The sequence below is a fragment of the Acinonyx jubatus genome, chromosome E1, assembly GCF_027475565.1.
Source record: "Acinonyx jubatus isolate Ajub_Pintada_27869175 chromosome E1, VMU_Ajub_asm_v1.0, whole genome shotgun sequence".
Taxonomy (NCBI): domain Eukaryota; kingdom Metazoa; phylum Chordata; class Mammalia; order Carnivora; family Felidae; genus Acinonyx; species Acinonyx jubatus.
In genome coordinates, this window is record NC_069397.1 from 45094279 (window position 1) to 45114781 (window position 20503).

At 42.3% G+C, this 20503-nt stretch overlaps 1 protein-coding gene across 2 annotated transcripts in view; it reads left to right on the forward strand.

Moving 5' to 3' along the window:
- The window catches only part of MAP3K3 (mitogen-activated protein kinase kinase kinase 3), a 61436-nt gene that overhangs the window by 25988 nt on the left and 14945 nt on the right, over window positions 1-20503 (forward strand). For both annotated transcript variants that reach the window (XR_008294300.1, XM_053212395.1), the window contains exons 4-6: window positions 1028-1127; window positions 5441-5554; window positions 12797-12917. Coding sequence is in view for 1 of the 2 variants with exons in the window: in XM_053212395.1 (XP_053068370.1) it covers window positions 1028-1127; window positions 5441-5554; window positions 12797-12917 (335 nt within the window). In the remaining variant the exon portion in view is untranslated. The remainder of the gene's footprint in view (window positions 1-1027; window positions 1128-5440; window positions 5555-12796; window positions 12918-20503) is intronic.

Here is a 20503-nt window from a genome sequence, read left to right on the forward strand (position 1 = left end):
GGGGGCACCTGGGTGGCTCTGTTGGTTAAGCGTCCGACTTCGGCTCAGGTCATGATCTCACGGTTCGTGAGTTCGAGCCTTGCATCGGGCTCTGTGCTGACAGCTTGTAGCCTGGAGCCTGCTTCAGATTCTGTGACTCCCTCTCTCTCTGCCCCTGCCCTGCTCGCACTCTGTTTCTCTCTCAAAAATAAATAAAACGTTTTTTAAAAAGTTGTTTTTTGAACTGACCTAATGAGTTTCTCTAGAAAAGTGTCAATATCAACACTACTTATATGATCATATGTGTCACTTGTTAAAAAAAACTTAGGCATGTAACCAACTCAAGGGGAATTCTTTTGACTCTTAGGTAGGAAATCTCAATTCTGAAGATAATCAGCATTGAGATTCCTCTGGCATCAGCCTTGGATAAGACCTTTCAGGTCCTGGAGTTGAGTCATTTAGGAGTTAAGACCATGTTTTCAGGACCACTGCTCCAGTCTCCAGGTTTTCTTCCTAACAAGAGTGTTTAGAACCTAATGTTTAAATCCAGATGTCCTGCTTTTTTCTTTTTTTAAGTTTATTTATTTATTTTTGAGAGAGACAGAGAGCATAAGCAGAGGAGGGGCAGAGAGAGAGGGACAGAGGATCCTAAGCGGGCTCCATACTGACAGCAGAGAGCCTAATGCGGGGCTCGAACTCACGAACCGTGAGATCATGACCTGAGCCAAATTCGGATGTGTAACTGACTGAGCCACCCAAGCGCCCCAGGTGTCCTGCTTGGATACTGAACTGTCATTTATAGAAAGATCTGAGCTGAAATGGTAGAACAATTATTGGGACTGAGCAATGTTTGTGATGCTCAGGAGAAAGGTAAAAAAAAAATAAATAAAGTAGGTAAGAGAAGAAAAGAAAAAATAGAAAGTCAAACTGTATGAAGGAGAAAAAGAGAATCCTATGTTTAAAAGAAGAGGAAGATATTCAGAAGTCCTAGCTTTCCAAATCTGACTTTTAAAATATACAATTAACGATGCTTCCTATTCCTTTTCAGAATTATAGCATTCAGCCGGCCTGTTAGATATGAAGATGTGGAACACAAGGTGACAACAGTGTTTGGGCAGCCTCTTGATCTTCATTACATGAATAATGAGGTAAGAAAGTAGATGGATGGTATGGAGACAAGATGGGGTGACAGCTGACTACCTTTTTCTTTCTCCTTAACTGAGGATATTTTAGTTTGTTCCTCTAATATCATCTGCAGGTTTTCCTTTTCTGGAGCCTCTTTCCTTAATTTCAATAATTCTGGGATTTCTGGTTTTTGCTACATGGGGGATTCCATAGCTACTTCCATTCTGCCTGCTCAGTCAGTGGTGGTAGCTCTAATACTCCATGGTGGGAACAGGTATGGTACTGGGGCCAGGATGTATATTGTCTCTGTTATGTTTTGTAGCTTATCTTTTTCTTTCCAGAACAACCTTAACAAGAAGCAGAGGTTTAGGAGGGGCTGGAGAGGTGTGGAAAACTGGTGGGTAGTTCCTCTATTGACAATCATAAATACCGGACTCTTCTCTCAAAGTTTAACTCCCAAGTGTAGTTTATTTCCAAAGTTAGCACCTACTCAAGTGATTTCTTTAAGTCTTCTTTCTCCTGTCCCCTGCCCTTCCTTCCAGTTCTTATTTTTTCATACTTTGAATGTCACCCAGGAAGGGATTCTTCTGAGTGTCAGTTACTTGGCTGCTTTTCCAGCTCCAAGAAAGGTACTAGAGGCTACAGTCTGCTTGGGCTGATGCTTTGCATTAGTCTGAGAGGCAGTGTGTTGGTGCCTAGTAAAAAGAGTGCATCTTGAGGGAATTGAATTGGGGGACAAGACAAGAAAGCTGGGCAACATCCTGGCTCTTTGAGAATTGGGTCCTTACTGTGTAGTTTTGTTTTATTGGTTAAAGAGTTAAGAATCTCCTCCATAAAGCAACCCAAGTGTCCATCCATCCATCAATAGATGAATGGATGAAGAAGACATGGTATATATAGAGAGAGTGAAATATTACTCAGCCATAAAAAAGATGAGATCTCACCATTTGCAACAACATGGAGGGACCTAGAGGGTGTTATGCTAAGTGAAATAAGTGAGACAGAGAAAGACAAATACCATATGATTTCACTTATAGATAGAATCTAAAACAAAACAAATGAATAAATAAATGAAAAACAGAAACAGACCCATAAATACAGGGAACAAACTGATGGTTATCAGAGGGGAGAGGTAGGCAAAATGTGTAAAGGGGGTGAGAGATACAAGCTTCCAGTTATGGAATGAGAAGTCATGGGGATAAAAGGTACAGCAGAGGGGATATAATGGTATTGCAGTAGCGTTATATGGCAACAGATGGTAGCTACATTTGTGGTGAGCACAGTATAACATACAGACTTGTTAAATCAGTGTGTTGTACACCTGAAACTAACGTGACATTATGTGTCAACTATACTTTAAAAAATAAAAGCAAAAAACCTTCAGCTGGAGAAAAAAGGAATTTCTTCCATAATTTGGGGCTGACATCTATAGGGGCTGAGATTTGTTGGCTAAAACCCCCCAATCCCCTTTTATACAAAATATACAACTACAATTGGATATGTTGCCCAATAGCTAACAAAAATAAGACTGTCTGATCTCTTGTTTTTTTGTGACAAATTTTAGAAATACAGCAGATTTGGAAAAGAAACCACTAGCTCTATAGTTAATAAGTAATGCAGATGAACTTTTAAAAATTGCAGCTCAAGCTTCAGTCACTGCATAGAAAGCAAGGCTGGAGTCTGCCAGCTAATTAGCATTAAAGAAGGTATTCTTTAGTGAGGAAAGACTTTTCTGAATGATTTAGTGCTCATTTCTCTTTCCATTAAGAATTCCACATGTCCCAAAATCCATTTTCAAATTCTTTGGGCAATAAAGTGGCTTCCCAGAATGTTAGTCGTTCCTTTATTTAAATATTTATGCAGATGTTAATTCTAAAGCCAAACATAATTAGTAGTTAGTAATTATTTTAGATGATGCATGTCTTTCCATGCTCTGCTAATGTGAATGACCGAGAATTGACTAGTTTACATTTTATTAATTTAAAAATCCCTCAACCTTTTTCTTTTCTTTGCCCTCTAAACCTTGCCACGTCAGGATTTGAGAACCACATGTGAGAAATCGGTTGGTATTTTATTTTATGTTTACTTATGTTTTTAATAGCTTTATTGAGGTACAATTTACCCACCATAACATTTACCCTTTTAAGCTGTACAATTCAGTGGTTTTTAATATATGTACAGAGTTGTATAACCAACACTACTATCTAACTCCAGATACCCCAAAGAAAAGGCCTGTATCCATTAGCAGTCACTTCCTATCCCCTCCTCTCCCTAGCACCTGGCAGGCAAACACAAACCTACTTTCTGTCTCTTTGGATTTGCCTGTTCTGAACATTTCATATACATGGAATCATATACCATGTGGCCTTTTGTGTTTGGCTTCTTGCACTTAGCATAATGTTTTCAAGATAATAATATTCCATTGTATGGATAAACCACATTTTGTGTATCCATCTGGATACTGGAATTGTTTTCACTTTTTTGACCATGATGAGTAATGCTGCCATAAACATCTGTGTATACATTTTCATATGCACGTATTTTTTTCAGTTCTCTGGAGTATATACCAAGGAGTAGAACTGTTGTCTTACGGTAACTCTATGTTATCGTTTTGAGAAACTGTCCATCCTTCCCATATCCACTGTACCATTTTACATTCCTACCAGCAGCATAGGAAAGTTATAATTTCCCTATGTCCTCATCAAGACTTGTTACTTTTTGGGTTTTTGCATATCTGTTTTTTAAATTATAGCCATCCTAGTAGGTACGAAGTGATATCTCATTGTGGTTTTAATTTGCATTTCCCTAATGACTAATGACATGGAGTGTCTTTTTGGTGCTTATTGGCCATTTGTCTGTCTTCTTTGGGCGATGTCTATTCAAATCTTTTGTCCATTGGAAGAATTGGATTCTTTGTCCTCTTACTGTTGAGTTGTAAGAGTTCTATATATATTCTGGATACTAGACCCATATCATACTTTTGCACAATTGTAGTTTGTTTGTTTGTTTGTTTAAGTTAAAGCCTACTCCAGTTATTTCTTTATCTCTCTCCACCTCCCACAACAGTTCTTGTTTATTCATACTTTGAATGTTACAGTAAGGAATTCTTTTACGATGTGATAAGATTTGCAAAATTTTCTCCCATTCCATGAGTTGTCTTGAAATTTTATTTTATTTTATTATTTATTTATTTATTTTAAGCAATCTCTGCTCCCCACATGGGGCTCAAACTCACAACCCCAAGATCATGAGTTGCATGATCTTTTGACTGAGCCAGCCAGGTGCCCCTTGAAATTTTATTTTAAATACTGTTCTTGCTCTTTGTTTTCTCCTGGCCTAGAATTTAGTGTTGCCATCTCCTTTTATTATAAAATGGGAACTGAAGAAATGAATTGGACTTTTGCTTGATTTTGTGTTTGCCACAAACGTGTAAGATCTGACATTTGCTGGGTCCTAGGCAAAGTGTACTTTTGCATTTTTTAATACTAAGTACTCATAGTGTCCTCTGCATTTAACAGCAAGTGAGACTTATCCATACCCTCAAGGGCGATCTCTTTAATACTTCAGGGGAATGAAAACAGAGGAGATTGTTTCTGAATTCTAGTCACTGGTTTTTATCTTTAAACGTTAAGATATTAAACTCTGTTATGTGGCCTAAATTCGTGTTCTTATTTGAGTAACAGTTTTCATCCTCTGCCTATACCCCTCCTCCTCCTATGCCTTCTCTGCTTGTTGTGTTAATTGCAGCACAGGCTAAGGTGAGATATTTAATTAATTTGGGAAGAAATATGGGGCTTTAACTGTTTAGGATTTGATGCTTTGGAGAAAAGAGTATTTTTAGAGAGGAAGCTCTTCTCAGAAAGTATCTTGAAACAAACTACTGATGTGTTGCACAGCATGGATAAACTCAGAAACATTAAGCAAAAGAAGTAGATACAAAAGACTATGAACTGAATTGAACATGTATGAATTAATAGGATTCCATTTATGTGAAATATCCAAAAGAGGTAAATCTACAGAGACAGTAGATTCATAGTTGCCTGGGGCTACAGGTGGGAAGAGGGAGTGACTGTAAATGGGCACAAGATCTTTTTGAAACAATGGAAATGTTTTAAAATTGAATTATGATGATGGTTGCACAACTTTGTAACTTTACTAAAAATTATTGAATTGTACACTAAGGAAAAGAAAAAATACCTAGATGGTTTGAATTAATTTTACGACCCCATACTATCCAATTAGATTGTTTTCATTCAGGTATTTTTTTTTAATTTAGCCTGTTTCTAAACTAAAGACATATTTTATATGATTCCCTTTTTCTGTGTCTGTGTCCCAGCTTTCCATCCTGCTGAAGAACCAAGATGATCTTGATAAAGCAATTGACATATTAGACAGAAGCTCAAGCATGAAAAGCCTTAGGATATTGCTGCTGTCCCAAGACAGAAACCATGTAAGTAGCCCCTCTGATGACCTGGCGGCTGGACAGAGGGCAAAACTTGCTGTTCTTTAAGAGTTCACATGGTTTCCTTGACAGAATTTTGTATTCCTCAGCTGCTGCTAAAGCAAGCAAGCACATACGTGGAGCCCAGCACAGCCCACTGTGCCAGTGGCCAGATAGCAGTTTGCATGTGATTTCACTGTGAAGTCAAGTCACCTGTGTTAAAGTTGCAGCTAAAGGTTACTTGGCTTGTGGCATGGGAGGAAGGAAAACATTTATGATTAAAGAGAAAATTCTTTTTCTCTATATTTATGTTATTTCCATTTGATTTGGACCCTAACAAGAGAGATTTGATGAGGGTGAAGGTGCTTAGTGAAGGCTGCTAGGGATTTGAGACTCTTACAACCCCTCAGCAACCGTGCCTGTCTCTTGAGATACATGTAGGAAACAAGCTTTTCCTTCTTTTCAATGGCAGAAAGGCCATGGAGTGGAGGGCCTCTTGTAACTTAACCAGCCACTACCTTACCAAATGGCAGGCGATCTGCAGAGGCCGTCAGAAGTGAAGGATTATCCCTTGTTAGCTTCTGTAAAAGGTCCCTGGGGGCCTATATTTCACAAGAATGATTGCAATCTGTGTGTCTTCTAATCACTGATTCCTGTGCCAGTTTTCTTGAGATGCATGTTCCTAAAGGTTTCTTGGCACTCTTTCCCTTCCCTTTGCTCGAAGACAGCCAGCTGTGACATACCTTCATAAACACACCATACCAGGACGGAGTTTAGGTGGAATGGTGCTCATGCTGACCATTTATTTTTAAAAAGATGTATTGATATTGGGCTGTCCTACTGATTAGGGGGGAGCACAAGAGAATGCAGTTAGGAGGCCTTAGGAGGGGGAAGGGCAGAGAGAGAGGGAAAGAGAGAATCCCAAGCAGGCTCCACGCTCAGCAAAGAGCCCAACATGGGGCTCAGTCTCACAACTGAGATCATGACCTGAGTCAAAATCGAGAGTTGGACGCTTAGCCAAATGAGCCACCCAGGTGCCCCAAGAAGACATTTTCTAATATTACCGAAGTGTCCTTGTAATTGAGGATGGTCTTCTCTGTCTTTTTTCTGGCTTTGTGTTGGAAAGTATTCTGAAATGAAATATATCCTTTATTATTTTATTTTTCTGTTCAAGTTACTCACCTCCTCTTTATAGGCTTTATTTCTTTCATAGGATCCTATCATAGGATCTAAATTTAGCCTAGCACCCAGGGCTTATCACTATCTACCCTTGCTTTCAACTCCCCAGTCTCATCTTTCCACATTCTTCAGCATACTCTCCCCTTTCTACAGTTCTTACTTTTTGCTCTTTCCCAGACCGTGGCTATTTTTAGTATCTGGCTTGATTTACCTGCTACAGTTTGGTCAGTGTTTTTGCCTGAGCCATCTTGATTACTTTCTGTTCTTTTAGTCATTGGATATAATTTGTATACTTGTTTATAAGTTGCTTACTAATTCCCCTCTAGTTGTTGCATATTTGTACGTGTTATCCCAAAAAGATTATTAAGGTCCTTGAGAACAGGAGCTGTGACTTAATGTTTTGGAACCCTTCCCCACCCATCCTCTTAAGAAAACACAGTGAATGCTTCTTGATTATTAGCAGAAGTCAAGCAGAAATCATATTCAGCAAATCTTCTATATGGAAGAAGCTAGAATCGGGGTTTGGTTTAATGATGTGATTGCTTGACTGGGAGCTAGCACACTTGATCATGATCCCTCCATTCCCATGATGAGAAGGTATAGACAACTCGATCCTTACATCTACTTTCCCATCCATTAAGGGGTGTACATGGCTGCAGAGACTGACACAACACTGTGAGCTGCCTGAAAGACGACCATCTGAGCTCTGATACCCAAGGCATTGCGTTGCATTAGATGTTGCATAAAATAAATGCCACATTGATGCCTCTCTTTCTTTCTTTCTTTCTTTCTTTCTTTCTTTCTTTCTTTCTTTCTTTCTTTCTTTCCTTCCTTCCTTCCTTCCTTCCTTCCTTCCTTCCTTCCTTCCTTCCTTCCTTCTTTTTATGGAACACTTCATGAATTTGCATGTCATCCTTATACATGCTAATTTTTGTATTATTCCAGTTTTAGTATTTGTGCTGCCAGAGCAAGCACTGATGCCTCCCCTTCTAAGGACCTATATTTTAAAAAATTACTATAAAGTCAGTATAACTTTTTTATAAAGTTTAAAAAAGAGAGAACTATCCTATGTAATCCTATCAGTATGACACATTGATTGATATTTACATGTGCCCCTGTAGTTTTTGAGCATATGTGTACATACTTCAAATGTTGTCATGGTAGTCATATAATTTTCTCAATTATTTTTTCACTTAATATTGTCATGCACATTTTTCTATGTTAATATGCAATCTTCATAATTATAATTTATAAGGGTTCATAATTCCCTTGAGTGGATATACTATAATAACCATTTTTGTTACTGTCAAGTCATTTAAGCTTTTTTTTTTTTTTTTTTTTGCATTTATAAAGATTTACATTTAAGACTAGCAGTGGTAATGGTGGTGATAAAACCTTTCTTTGGGAGCTTCCTCAGCTAGACCTCAGACTTCTTAATAAACACAAGTATCATGATCCAGATTTGCTATGTGCTCAGGAATCCCACCTCCAGAACAGTGCTTCTCTAAGCATCTATGATGCAATGTCAGTTTTGTTCTGATTTCTAGTCTGTCATGCATCAGTTCCTTTTAAAACACAAAAACTGAAAAATGAAATGGAAAAGGAAACCAGTGACATACAAAATACAAGACCACAGTTTTTATTATTAGATTCAATAGACAGAAAGTCAGTCTGCCAAATTGCTGTAAAAGTCTGTACAGAGTTATTCTCCGTTTCTGTATTTACCTCGTTGAGGACTGTTATACCACGGCTTGTGGCCTGGTGCCAGCCTACAGATCATACTTTGGTATGCTGCTCCAGGATACCATAGCACCCTGCCTGCCTCATCTCTTGCTGGCAACTCTCAGCCACTTCGTTTCTCTGAGTTTATTTTCTTTTTAGCAAGCGATTGCCTCATCCACCTATTGTTATCACTTATACCTTTACTTCCCTTCTTATTCCTGTTTCTAAATGTGTGGTCTCAAAAAATAAATAAATAAATGAATGAATGAATGAATGAATGAATGAATGTGTGGTCTCTTCTCTCTGAATTCCTTTTCTGCTGATCCTTCTATGACAACTTCTAATCTTTCCTCTGCCTTTACCCCTCACCAAGGTGTATATCATACCCCTCCCACCTCACCTGTCCAAGGCCATGTTTTAGGCTTCAATATTGTTCTTACCTGAGAACTCCTGGATTTTGGTCATCACAGAGTCTGAAGAGCCTCTCTCTAGCCTTACTTTCTCCTGCCCTTTTAAGAAACTTCATCATCTCCTTCAGTAGTTCTTGCCACATTAGGCCTGTGCCTGGAACCATCACCTCTTAGATTATTGCTATTACAGACTTCTCTAAACATGTGTGCATCTGTTAGTTTATCTTTCCTCTCTTGATCTTATAACTTCCTAGACCCAGCTTTTCTACTCTCTTAAAGTAATCTCAAGCTTAACATTCTTTTTTTTTTATAAGAAGGTTTTTTATAATTTTTATTTTTTATTTTTTTGAGAGAGAAAGAGAGCAAGCAAGTAAGCATGGGGCGGGGGGGCGGGGGGAAGAGAGGGAGGGAGGGAGAATCCTAAGCAGGTTCCACGCCCAGCACAGAGCCCAACACAGGGATCAATCTCACGAACATGAGATCATGACCTGAGCTGATATCAAGAGTCGGACACTTAACTGACTAAGCCACTTCAAGCTTAATGTTCTTTTGTCACTTATATCCGAATATGATAAAAACTAAATACCCAGCCACCTTAAACTGAGTATGGCATTTTATTTTATTACCTCAGATTCTCCCTGACAAAAGTAAACTTCTAATCTTCTCTTCCAAATGTTGCCCAGTTCCCAAATATCCCATCAATGAGTTTGATGCTACCTTGTCTGCTATTTAAGTTCAAAATATCAAGGACAATGTAAAGAGTAATCCATTCTTTTTTGTCTTACTAAAATAATGGGGCAAGTGCAAGAAGACAGGATCAAAGTTGTTGAGTGGCATAGCTTTAGTCTGGTCCCTGTTTAAAAAGTGTGTAAGTGCTTTTGTCTCTCATTGATTCTTGCAACTTTGAGGGGTCCAGGGCAGGTATCTGTTCTTGCCAGTCTAAACCTGGGGAGACTGAGACAGAATGACTTGCCTGAGGTGAAGCAGTAAATGGTGACAGAGCTGGTCTAGAATCCAGATGTTCTGTGTAGTTCAGTACCTGTCAGTTACCATCCAGGATGGGGATCTTAGAATTATTGTAGTCCTTGGGAAACCTCCTCCAGGTTCCTCCACAGTTTGTTAGAAACAGAACAGAAAATATAACGTTGCCCATGGGGAGAAGTTGTGAGATGTTATGTCACTCTCTTCCCCACAGCTCAGAGGGCAACCGAACTAGAATAGGTCTAAGGGAAGATGAAATTTTCAAGGGGTTGAAAATTCACTTTTATATATGAATAGCTTAAAAAGCCTGGAACTCTTTAGTCTGGAAAGGCAGCCTAAGCATATGCGTAATCAGAATCTACGAAGCACTGAAGAGTAGGGATAATGAAAACACAGATTTAGTCACCTTGTCCTGGTTTGGATGAACCCCTTAAATATTGGGGGGAATATTTGGTGCAAAGTCTCTTGTTGCCACCCTTGAGGCAGAGGCCTGGTGAGATCCAGGTGCCGTTTCTCACTTGATGCTCCTGCAAACCAAACTGACGCAACCACACACACACACACACCCCTTCCCCCTGCATAGTTGAGCCTGCTTGTTCACTTTGTCTCATACCACCAGATCTCTTAGCAAGGTAATTTGTGAATCCACTTTTGTGACCTTCTTTTCTGCTGATTTTCTAGCTTCCAGTCACTGCAATCTTTATGAAATTGGTTCTTTGGTAATTTTCCATGTCATTTGTATCAGCCAGACACACTGCTACCTGCAGAGTCCTTCAGTGAGGCACGGGGTAGGCAAATGCCACCTTCTGTTTGCTGTCTTTAGAACGTTCTGCTGGCCACCCACTCTATACCCGTGGGCTCTGCTTTCACTCCACTGCTGTCCCCTTTTGGTTTTCCTAGTCCCACCTTCCTCCTTCCTCTCTTTCCCACTTCTCTGTCTTGTTCAAGGTTCCCTGAATCCTTGCATGAACCTCATTTTTGTTTACAATGCCATTGCCTTTTATCCCCTTAAATCAGGGTTTTCAAAATTGACTGAATATTACACACACTTGGGGAGATTTAAAAAATACCAACCCTTTGGCCCCAGCCCCAGAGATCCTGTTGTAGTTGGTGTGAGGTGTGTGTGGCCCCACAGGCAGCTCTTCAAGTGGGTGGCTAGGATTGGGAACCGTGACCTTAAATTGAAATGTTACTCTCCTCCTAAGACCTCCTGCTCAAAGTGTGACCCACGGATCAGCAGCATTAGCATGCCTGGAAGCTTGCTAGAAATGCAGATTCTCGGGGCACCTGGCTGGCTCAGTTGGTGGAGTGTGTGACTCTTGATCCCAAGCCCCATATTGGGTGTAGAGATTACTTAAAAATAAAATCTTTAAAAAAAAAGAAGAAAAAGAAATGCAGATTCTCTACTCCATCCCAGACCTACTGAGTCAGAATCTCTGTTTTAACAAGGTTCCAGTTGGATTTGTGCACATTAAGGTGTGAAAAGCCTGCTTTGAAACCTTCATACGTTTTCCAACCTGTTGCCACAACTGCAGCCTTTCCTTCTGTAGGTCTGTGCTTTTGCTGGCTGTGGAACCAACTTTCTCATCTCAGCTTTTAGAATTTAGAATTGAGAGTTTAGAGTATATGTTCTTTGATACATTTCAAATTCACGCCACCAAGGTTTCTGGAATAGGCCCTGTGTGTAAGTAGGTGTCCTCGGTGGGGGGGGTGGGGGGGGGCGGCTCATCACGTGGCTCTTCTCTTTCTGACTGCAGGGCTGTGGCCTTCCCTTGCCCTTCACTGGCCTCCTTCCCCAGTATGTGGCTTTGACTGTTTTTTCCTTTCTGACTCTCAGCAGAGAGCTATTGCACATCGGAGGCTTCTGCAAGAACATTCACTTCCCCTTGGTTCTGACTTCCCGTTAGAGCAAGACAGTTTGTGAAGACAGCCCTGCATGTGATAAAGTCTGGTGTGGGGAGACCAGAGGAGGCTGCTTGGCAGCTGAATTACCCCTGAAAGCGGGAAGCCTTTTTCCTGGAGGACAGGATATAGTTTGTTTAGGTCAGACTTTTTTTTCTTATGTGAGGTAGAAGAGCTCAAGAAGCAACTAGAAATTTGACCCAAGTTCTTTAGAGTCCTGACCTCCCATCCCCACTCTCTGGAGTGCTCTGCATGTTTGTGACTGCATCCTGACGCCACTTGCTCACCACTGAGCTTCAGTTTTTAGCTTTCTCAGTGCAAGGGCCCTCCTTTGTTGCTTTGATTTTTTTTCTAGGGCTCACTGGTGGCTTGACTGGGACAGTGCCAGAGCAAGGGTGCATGTGGTAATGTTGATGATCCCATTCTGTTCTGAGATCCTTGACCTCTGGCAGAATGGTACCTTTGATAGCCTTTCCCAGATGAACACAATCCTGAGATGGTTTTCATAGAAAGCCTGGTTATGTTAATCAACTGAGACTTTGCCTTAATTTTGAGGGAGTGATTATGATTGGGGCAGAAGCAGCACATCAAGCTACTTTGAGAAATACATGTTTATCACCCAGATTTCTGTTGCGCAGGGAGGTTGCCATCATTCTCTATTCTGACCCCCCACTCAGCAGGTGATCTCGCTGCTGAAATAATTTCCTGCTATTTTTCCCAAGCTCTCTGGAGAATTTTATGAGGGAGTGTTTACAACTGTCTTTTCTGTTTGGCATATTATTATAGGAAAACTTGTTATTCCTCCATGCCTAGGTCATCACTCTTTAAACTGGGGCAGTGGGTCTCAGTGCTCAGATAACACTGAAGCTGTAAAACTACTGTGAGGAAATAGTGATTTGCCAAGACATATCGAGGAGTGAGATTTGGGGGAAGACTGGGTAGCTCGTGTATTGAAAGCATGAAGGCAGCTAAGAACATGAGTCTTAGGGAAGGGGAGGAGGCCTTTCTTGGCCTGCCTGCCTAAAGATAGCTCAGCTTTTTTCCTCTTATCTTGCAGACCAGTCCCTCTCCCCATTCTGGGGTGTCCAGGCAGGTGCGGATCAAAGCTTCCCAGTCTGCAGGAGATATAAATACCATCTACCAGCCCCCAGAGCCCAGAAGCAGGCACCTCTCTGTCAGTGAGTATTTCACCCCTTTTTTCCCTGTCATCTAATTTATCTGCCCATGCTTTTTAAAAATCAAATATTTATTAATTAAAAAACCATCATTTGTAGATTACTACCCTGTGCGAAATAATCCTCTGTGCCTTTATTTGGGGGGAATGGGTAGAGAAATGACTGGAATAGTGTCCCAACCCTCAAGGAACTTATAGTGTAACAACATGACAGCATGACCAAGTTCCTTTTGAATATGTCTGAAAAAGTGATCTCCTCAAACATCTGCTTGAAGACCTCCAACGACATTCTACTCTCATTTTTTGTAACGTTTATTTGTATTACTTTTGAGAGACAGAGCATGAGTGGGGGAGGGGCAGAGAGAGAGGGAAACACAGAATCCAAAGTGGGCTCCAGGCTGTGAGCTGCCAACAGAGAGTGCTACGCGGGGCTGAAACCCACGAACCATGAGATCATGACCTGAGCTGAAGTCAGATGCTTAACTGACTGAGCCACCCAGGCTCCCAGTCCACTCTCATTTTTGACCATCATTTTGCCAAAGAACTGGGGACTTGTGAGGTTAGGAGTCAGGTCCAAGTTTGAGTTTTGACCTTAGACCTCTTGCTTCTGATTCCTGAAGAGTCCTTATGCTCTGAGGAAGATGTTGGCCAATGAAACTCTTAGAAAATCAAACTAAGTTGTCTGGAAAGGACAGCAGACTGTTAACAGAGTATATATGATTGGCTAACTAGGAAGAAAGCTATGTAGCTGCTCCCAGGCCTCCCCAGGAAGGAAATCTAAGTCAGGTCTGTGCCTTATGCCAGATAATCCAATATTGTACTGGATCCCATTTCCCAAGTCTGAGGAGAAGGCCACATCCTGAATTGTGGCATCTGTATCAAGAGGGAAACCAGGCCTTCAAACATTTGTGGTGAGGTTACTGCTGCTGCTAGGAAGGCAAGTTCTCTTCATAAGGTAGAATTGCATCAAATTAAACTGCTCTCTGAAGATCTTGAGCTGAGCTTGGGGAGTTCTGAACATCATTCCTGCTGCTGAGCCTGTCTGTGAGTGATAAGCAGGAAGAATGTGTTACTAAGGCACTGACTTTGCCTTACTGAGTAATTTCAGGAACCTGAGCAAACACTGGTAGTAAGTGTTGCCCAGCTGAAGGTCCACATATGAGTTCCATATTTCTCTAACATTGTAAATAACTGGTGGCTATGTTTTTAATAAGCTGGTTGAGGAGAAAGAGCCAGAACCCCAGCAAGGAGACACTGTCCAGAACATCTCTAGTCCTGGTATCCAGGTGCCCTGACTCTGCCAGAATGGCTTCTGTTCCAGAACCCTCAGAGAGACTGAGGGGCTGGAGGAGGGCAGTATTGTTCATTTGTACAGTAAGCAGTGAGGATCGACATGGGGCAGTGATTGGACCATTGGGCCTCCTGGTCCTAAGCAAGAGCCCATGATTTGTGTGTAGAGGCAGGGCCTAAATGCTAGGCATTGTTCTGAAGAGCCATGTATAGAATTTCCTTATCTGAGAATGCTGAGGAATAGGATTTTTATGAAGTAGTTCCTTTGTATCTAGAGATTGGGCAGTACAGCCTCCCAGCATGTATAGATCCTGGGTTCCTTCATTCAGCAAGCATGATATACCAGCTGTTGGGCTGAGATGAGGGCTACAGTGGACACATGTACAATGAGGCTGCAGTGGAGGGCAGGGTGGGGTGGGAGCACAGAACAGGCAATAACTGACTCTGCCCAGGCTTTGGAGAAGGTCTTCCACAGAAGAGGAAACACCAGAGCTGACACATGAAGATTTGTTTAGCATAGAGATATTCAAGGCACAGGAAGGGGTACCTGCCAGACATAATTGAAAAAGGTGTTGAGTTCCAAGAACCCCAGATGGTGTGGAGTGTGGCTCAGAGATCATGGGGGCCTTCTATAGGCAAGGATGAGGGGAGAGGGCTTTTTGACTGTTAGCCTGTGGAAATCTCACTTGTGCTTCAGACTGGCTGATGTATTTGGAGGAGAATAAAGGAAGGTGAGAAAGGATGCCTGGGCCACTTCCTAAGGAGCCTTTAATGCCCTTGGGCTTATTGGTAGGCAGTGGGAAGCCACTGAATATGTTGCTCCCTTATGCCCGTCTCTGTTACAGTGTTTGTCACATTATCTCCATATCAAATGACATTTTTATTCATTCATTTATTCACTTCAGGTTTAATTGTCAAAATATCAGCTATGTGCCAGAAACATGGGAAGGCAAAATGACCTGGCTTCTGCCCCTTATGTCTCTTATAGATGCATAAGACCATTTGTCTTTGGGAAGACAAATACTTATCATGATGAGATTAATGTATGACTTACAGGCTGTGGCTGAAAGGTGTGTGGTGCTATGAGCATGTATAACAGAGGGATGTGCCCTGACTTGGGGGGCCAGAAAAGCCGTAGCCTATGATCCAGAGCATGAATGTGGGAATTTTGCAAAGGGAAACAGGGAAGAAAGTCTGAGGCAGGGGGAGCTATACGTGTGGAGGCCTGCTGGCTGGGGAATATGGTGTGACTGAGAAACAGAAAGAAGCCCTGAGGCTGGAGAGCTGAGAACAATGGGGAGGAACCATCTAAGGCCAGGGAGGGAGGCAGAGCCTTATGGTCCATGGTCCTATGATTAAAGATTTTGATCTTTAATGTTGAAAGCAGTGAAAATCCACTTTCTTGTTTTTAAAGTGAATAGAAATGGGTAATGTGACATATTCCAATTTGTGTTTTGAAGATTGCTCTAGCTACATTGTGGAGAACAGATTGCAGGGGAGCAAGAACAGATCAAAGAGAAACCATGTTGTGCTGTTTCGAAGGGGCACATGCACCCCAATGTTTATAGCAGTGCTATCGACAATAGCCAAAGTATGGAAAGAGCCCAAATGTCCATCGACAGATGAATGGATAAAGAAGATGTGGTATATATACACAATGGAGTATTACTCGACAATCAAAAAGAATGAAATCTTGCCATTTGCAACTATGTGGATGGAACTTGAGGGTATCATGCTCAGTGAAATTAGAGAAAGACAAATATCATATGACTTCACTCGTATGAGGAATTTAAGAGACAAAACAGATGAACATAAGGGAAGGGAAGCAAAAATAATATAAAAACAGGGAGGGAGACAAAACATAAGAGACTCTTAAATATAGAGAACAAGCAGAGGGTTGCTGGAGGGATTGTGGGGGGGGATGGGCTAAATGGGTAAGAGGCATTAAGGAATCTACTGAAATCATTGTACTATATGCCAACTAACTTGGATGTAAATTAGAATGAATGGATGGAAGGAGGGAGGGAGGGAAGAAAGAAGAGAAACCATGTTAGGCTAAAGCAGTTTGGTCCAGAGGAAGAAGACAGAAGCTTGGATTAGGCTGGTGACAGTATTGGAGAGAAGGCACAGGTGTATTTGAGACATTTAGAAGGTAAAAACAACAGAACACAGCATTGTGGTGGTTCTCAAAGTGTGGTCTAGGGTGGGGACTCAGTGCAGGGGGTCCCTGAGATCCCTTCAGGGGGTCTGCGGTTTGCCTTTTTACTGATGCTCTCATGAATATACATTGGAGTTTTCCAGAGGTTACATGCGTGAGGTGATGTCATTGCTCTGATGGCTAATAGAATGTGTGCTTGTGTATTAATGTGTTTTCAAAAAAAAGCTGTTTTTTAAAGTTTATTTATTTATTTACTTATTTATTTATTTTGAGAGAGAAAGCACGAGTGGGGGAGGAGCAGAGAGAGAGGAGAGAAAGAGAGAATCCCAAACAAGCTGTATATTGTCAGCACAGAGCCCAGCTTGGGGCCTGATCTCTCACGAACTGTGAGATCATGACCTGAGCTGAAATCAAGAGCCAGATGCTCAACTACTGAGCCACCCAGGCGCCCTGTGTGTTTGCAAAATTTTTGAGCTTTAATATCTAATACAGTGAATATCAATTGATAAAACCCTCTTAATAAAAGCTATTTGATGTCCTTGGTTTTTAAAGTGTAAAAGGGTTCTAAGACCAAAGATTTCAGAACTACCGTGATACTATATTGATTTTCCAGGGGTAGAATGAGCAGGAGATGAGTTACTGGTTTATGGATCTGGATGAATGGCACTGCCTTTCACCAAAACAGAAACGGTCGACGAGAGCCTGGTTTCGCATGTTGCGAAGAGGCAGACCTGATGTTTTAGAGGTTGAATTAGAGGTGCCTTTGAGAGAGCTAAGAGGAGATAGCAAATGAACAGTTAGATATACAGGTCTCTAGAGGAGAAAATCAGGACTAGAAAAAAAATTAGAAATTGTCCACCTGAAGCCATGTGCCCAGGTGAGGGGCCCTAAGGAGAGACTGCAGAGTAAGAAGAAGCCTAGGACTGAGCCTTAGGAATCCAGACACTTCATGGCCAATTAGGGGAAGATGAACCTGCAAAGGACACAGCAAAGGAGGGGGTAGGGGGAGGCCTTACATGGTACCAGCCAGGTTGGAAAGGGCAGACCAAGGGCAACTTGTCGTTTGGTCCACAAATGTCTGAGTGCTTGCTGTGTTGGTGCAGCGTAAGGCTGTTTGGAAGTGGAAGGAAACAGGAAGAGGAAAGAGTCAGGGTTTAAGCATTGGGCAGTAGAAGAAGTGCTTGGAGTAGAAATGGGGTCAAGAAGCCTTAGCCATTCAGCCCCCAACCAGCAGGAGCAAGTGGGGTTTGCCTCCTCCCTCCACCAATATGAAGGAACCTGTATTTAGTGAGAGACAGTAACATGCACGTCATTCAGCCCCCACCGCACCGTGTTCAGTGATGGGGAAGTGCAAGTCCAATTTCAGATCACGCTATTTGTTTGAAGTTTTTCCTTATATTGAATTGAAAATCTGCCTTCTCTCACATTACCCAGTGACTCTGGTACTGCTCTCTTGAGCAACACAGATGTACAGATAACATCTTTCATCTGACAATTTTTCAACTATTTGAAACCATTTATCATGTTTACTTTTTGTTCTTTCCGTTGTAATAAACATACCTTGAATTTTAATTTTTTCAAGCCAATTAGTCTATTAAACTAGTTCATGCTAAAAACTAAAAACAAGCAACAAACAAACAAAAACAACTAGGTGATGAGTTAACCCAAAAGAAAGATCCCTGTGGGGAGATCTGCAGACAAGGCAGATGGAGTTTCCCTATGTGACGATGCCCTTCCTCCTATCTTGCCTGTAGAAATTTTACCCACCTTTGAAGCCAAGCTCGAGCACCATTTTTTCCCATATACATTGGGTGGTGCCCTTAAGCCATGTAGCCAAGCCCTGCCACCTTCTGACTCATGTTCCGTCTAGTGTGTCTTGTTAAGTGCCTTTGCCTCTGTTCCCGCTCCATCTTATTCCTTGTCTTGCTACTGCAATCCCACAGTTAGGCAAACCAGATTGCAACCCCTAAGGAATGGGTAGTGGGGGAGCAAAGGCAATCAGTTCTTTCAAGGAGCTTGGTGGTGAAAGAAAACCAGAGATGGGTTAGTGGTTTATAGGAGAGGTAGACTGTAAGCTAGAGATCTGAGCATGCTCACCAGGAAGGGAGGCGCAAAGTCAGGTGAAAAGAGTGCTGAGGGTGGTGCCAAAGGAACCGTGGGGAAGCCGACTCCTGTGGCAGATGAAGCGAGGAGTGCAGGTAGAGGGTGCAGAATGCTTTGGCCAGGGGAAGGAGAGAAGGAAAAGTTCAGGCAGAGGAGGAGAGAAGTGTTGAAAGGATGAGGTGACTGGAGGGAGCCATGGCAGCAGTGGGGTAGAGAGCTGTGCACAGGGCAGACCTCCTGTCCCCCCTGTCCTGGTGCAGTCGGAAGGGCGGGGCCTGGGATCACACAAGTCAGCTCCCTTCACTTCCACAGGGCTCTTCTCCTTGCCAGAAATTCTTCTGTGATGCTAGATGAGACCAGAAACTGTTTAGTAGTGGTGGCAACTTCAAAACAAAATGGGAATTTTGAAAGTTGAAACACATTAGGATGTCCTCCGGGTCTCATGGGATGAAATGTTCTGCACAGCCTGGTCCAGTGTGAGCACACTAAGAAATACTGGTTAAGATTTCCCACTGAAGAAGAAAAAAAGATTCAATTCCTCCCCCAATCTCATCTGCCCAGCAAGAGACAGCAGAGTTTAGAGAAAATAGTTGATGTCCAAAACAGCTATCTCTTTGTACTTGGAATGACCTGCACATTAACACTGACCCCAAACCCTAGAACTCCCTGCAGAGGCAACTTCCTGACTGCATCAGCTTCCTGACAGGAATCTCCTATGAGAACGGGTAGAATCTGAGAGCCAGTCTTTCAGCTTTGGGTGAGAGTTTTGCTCGGACTCTGCACTATGGGTTAAGGACCTAGCAGAGAGCTGGCATGGCCCGGGAGGAGCACAGACGGCCAGCAGCTTAAAGCCCTGGCTTTCTCCTTATGTGTAGAGCACCATCATGCAAAGCAGTGGGCCACTCTGGACACAGGCCTACTACTCTGCTTTGTTGCTTCAGCTGTTGCTGCTGGGGCCCCTTGGCACAAATGGCCTCATGAGAATAGAACAAGATTGGGCTGGAATGCCAGGGAAGGGCATCCCAGAGAGCCTGCTGTCCCTGCCATGCCTGCTTTCCAAGGCCTGAGTTGAGTGGTCTTGCTTGCATAGTGCTGTGATTTGTGCTGTCTAGCTCACTGCTGTCTCTGCTGGTAAATGTGGGCGCATCAGTGAGTCTTGCAGTCCAGTGTGCTGTCCTGTTCAGGTCCCTGTCTTACTTGGTCTCGACTGCTGTTGTAGCCCCCAATTTCTGAATTGAAGATAAAAACAAAACTGAAAATGCTCTGGAGCAGTTCTGCCAACTCCTGGTTTTTCCATTTGCTTCCTCTGATAGCCATTGGTTTGGGGAGACTTCCCTTTCCTGCCCCAAGCTGTGGGCCTGTGCACAATAGCCCCTGGCCCATTGCCCATCAGATAATAAGGCTGGCTCTCTGCAGGCAGCAATGTGTATTGGAAAAAGTGAAAGTCTCTGGCTGGAAATAAAAGCTCAGAAAACCTTTGCTATTTTCCCCCAGCCCCTCCTGGGTCTGTAGTGCTGGCCTTGTGAGCCAGTCCCATCCTACCTGGAAAACCAGGGGAGAGTTCAGTGGCAGCTGGTGAAGAAGAGAATGGATGTTGCATTCTTGGATATTCTATCCCAGGGAGGCTTCACCTAGACACTCCATGTAACAGACTGGGGCAGTTCATCCTGTCTGGGGATAGTTTAGATCCCTGTCTGGGGATTTCATCAATAAGTGGGTTTTTCTTTTTCTCTCATCAGTCCCTTACAAGAGACATTTTTTGTTCATTCTAGGTCAGATGTGTAATACCTTTTTACCCCAGCACATATTGCTCAGGGTTCAGGTGCACAGAGTAGAATCCACTCTAACTAGTTTCAGGAAGAATAGATTTAGTGCACATCTTGGCTTACAGGGTGGAGAGAGAGAGAAACAGACACCACAGAGCTACTCCCTCTTCTGTAATCTGGAAGCTACCAGATTCAGAAGCACAGTGCCCCTCTGCTCTGCTTCACACCACATACATAGAGGATGCCTGCGTCTGTGTCTTGACATCAGAAAAA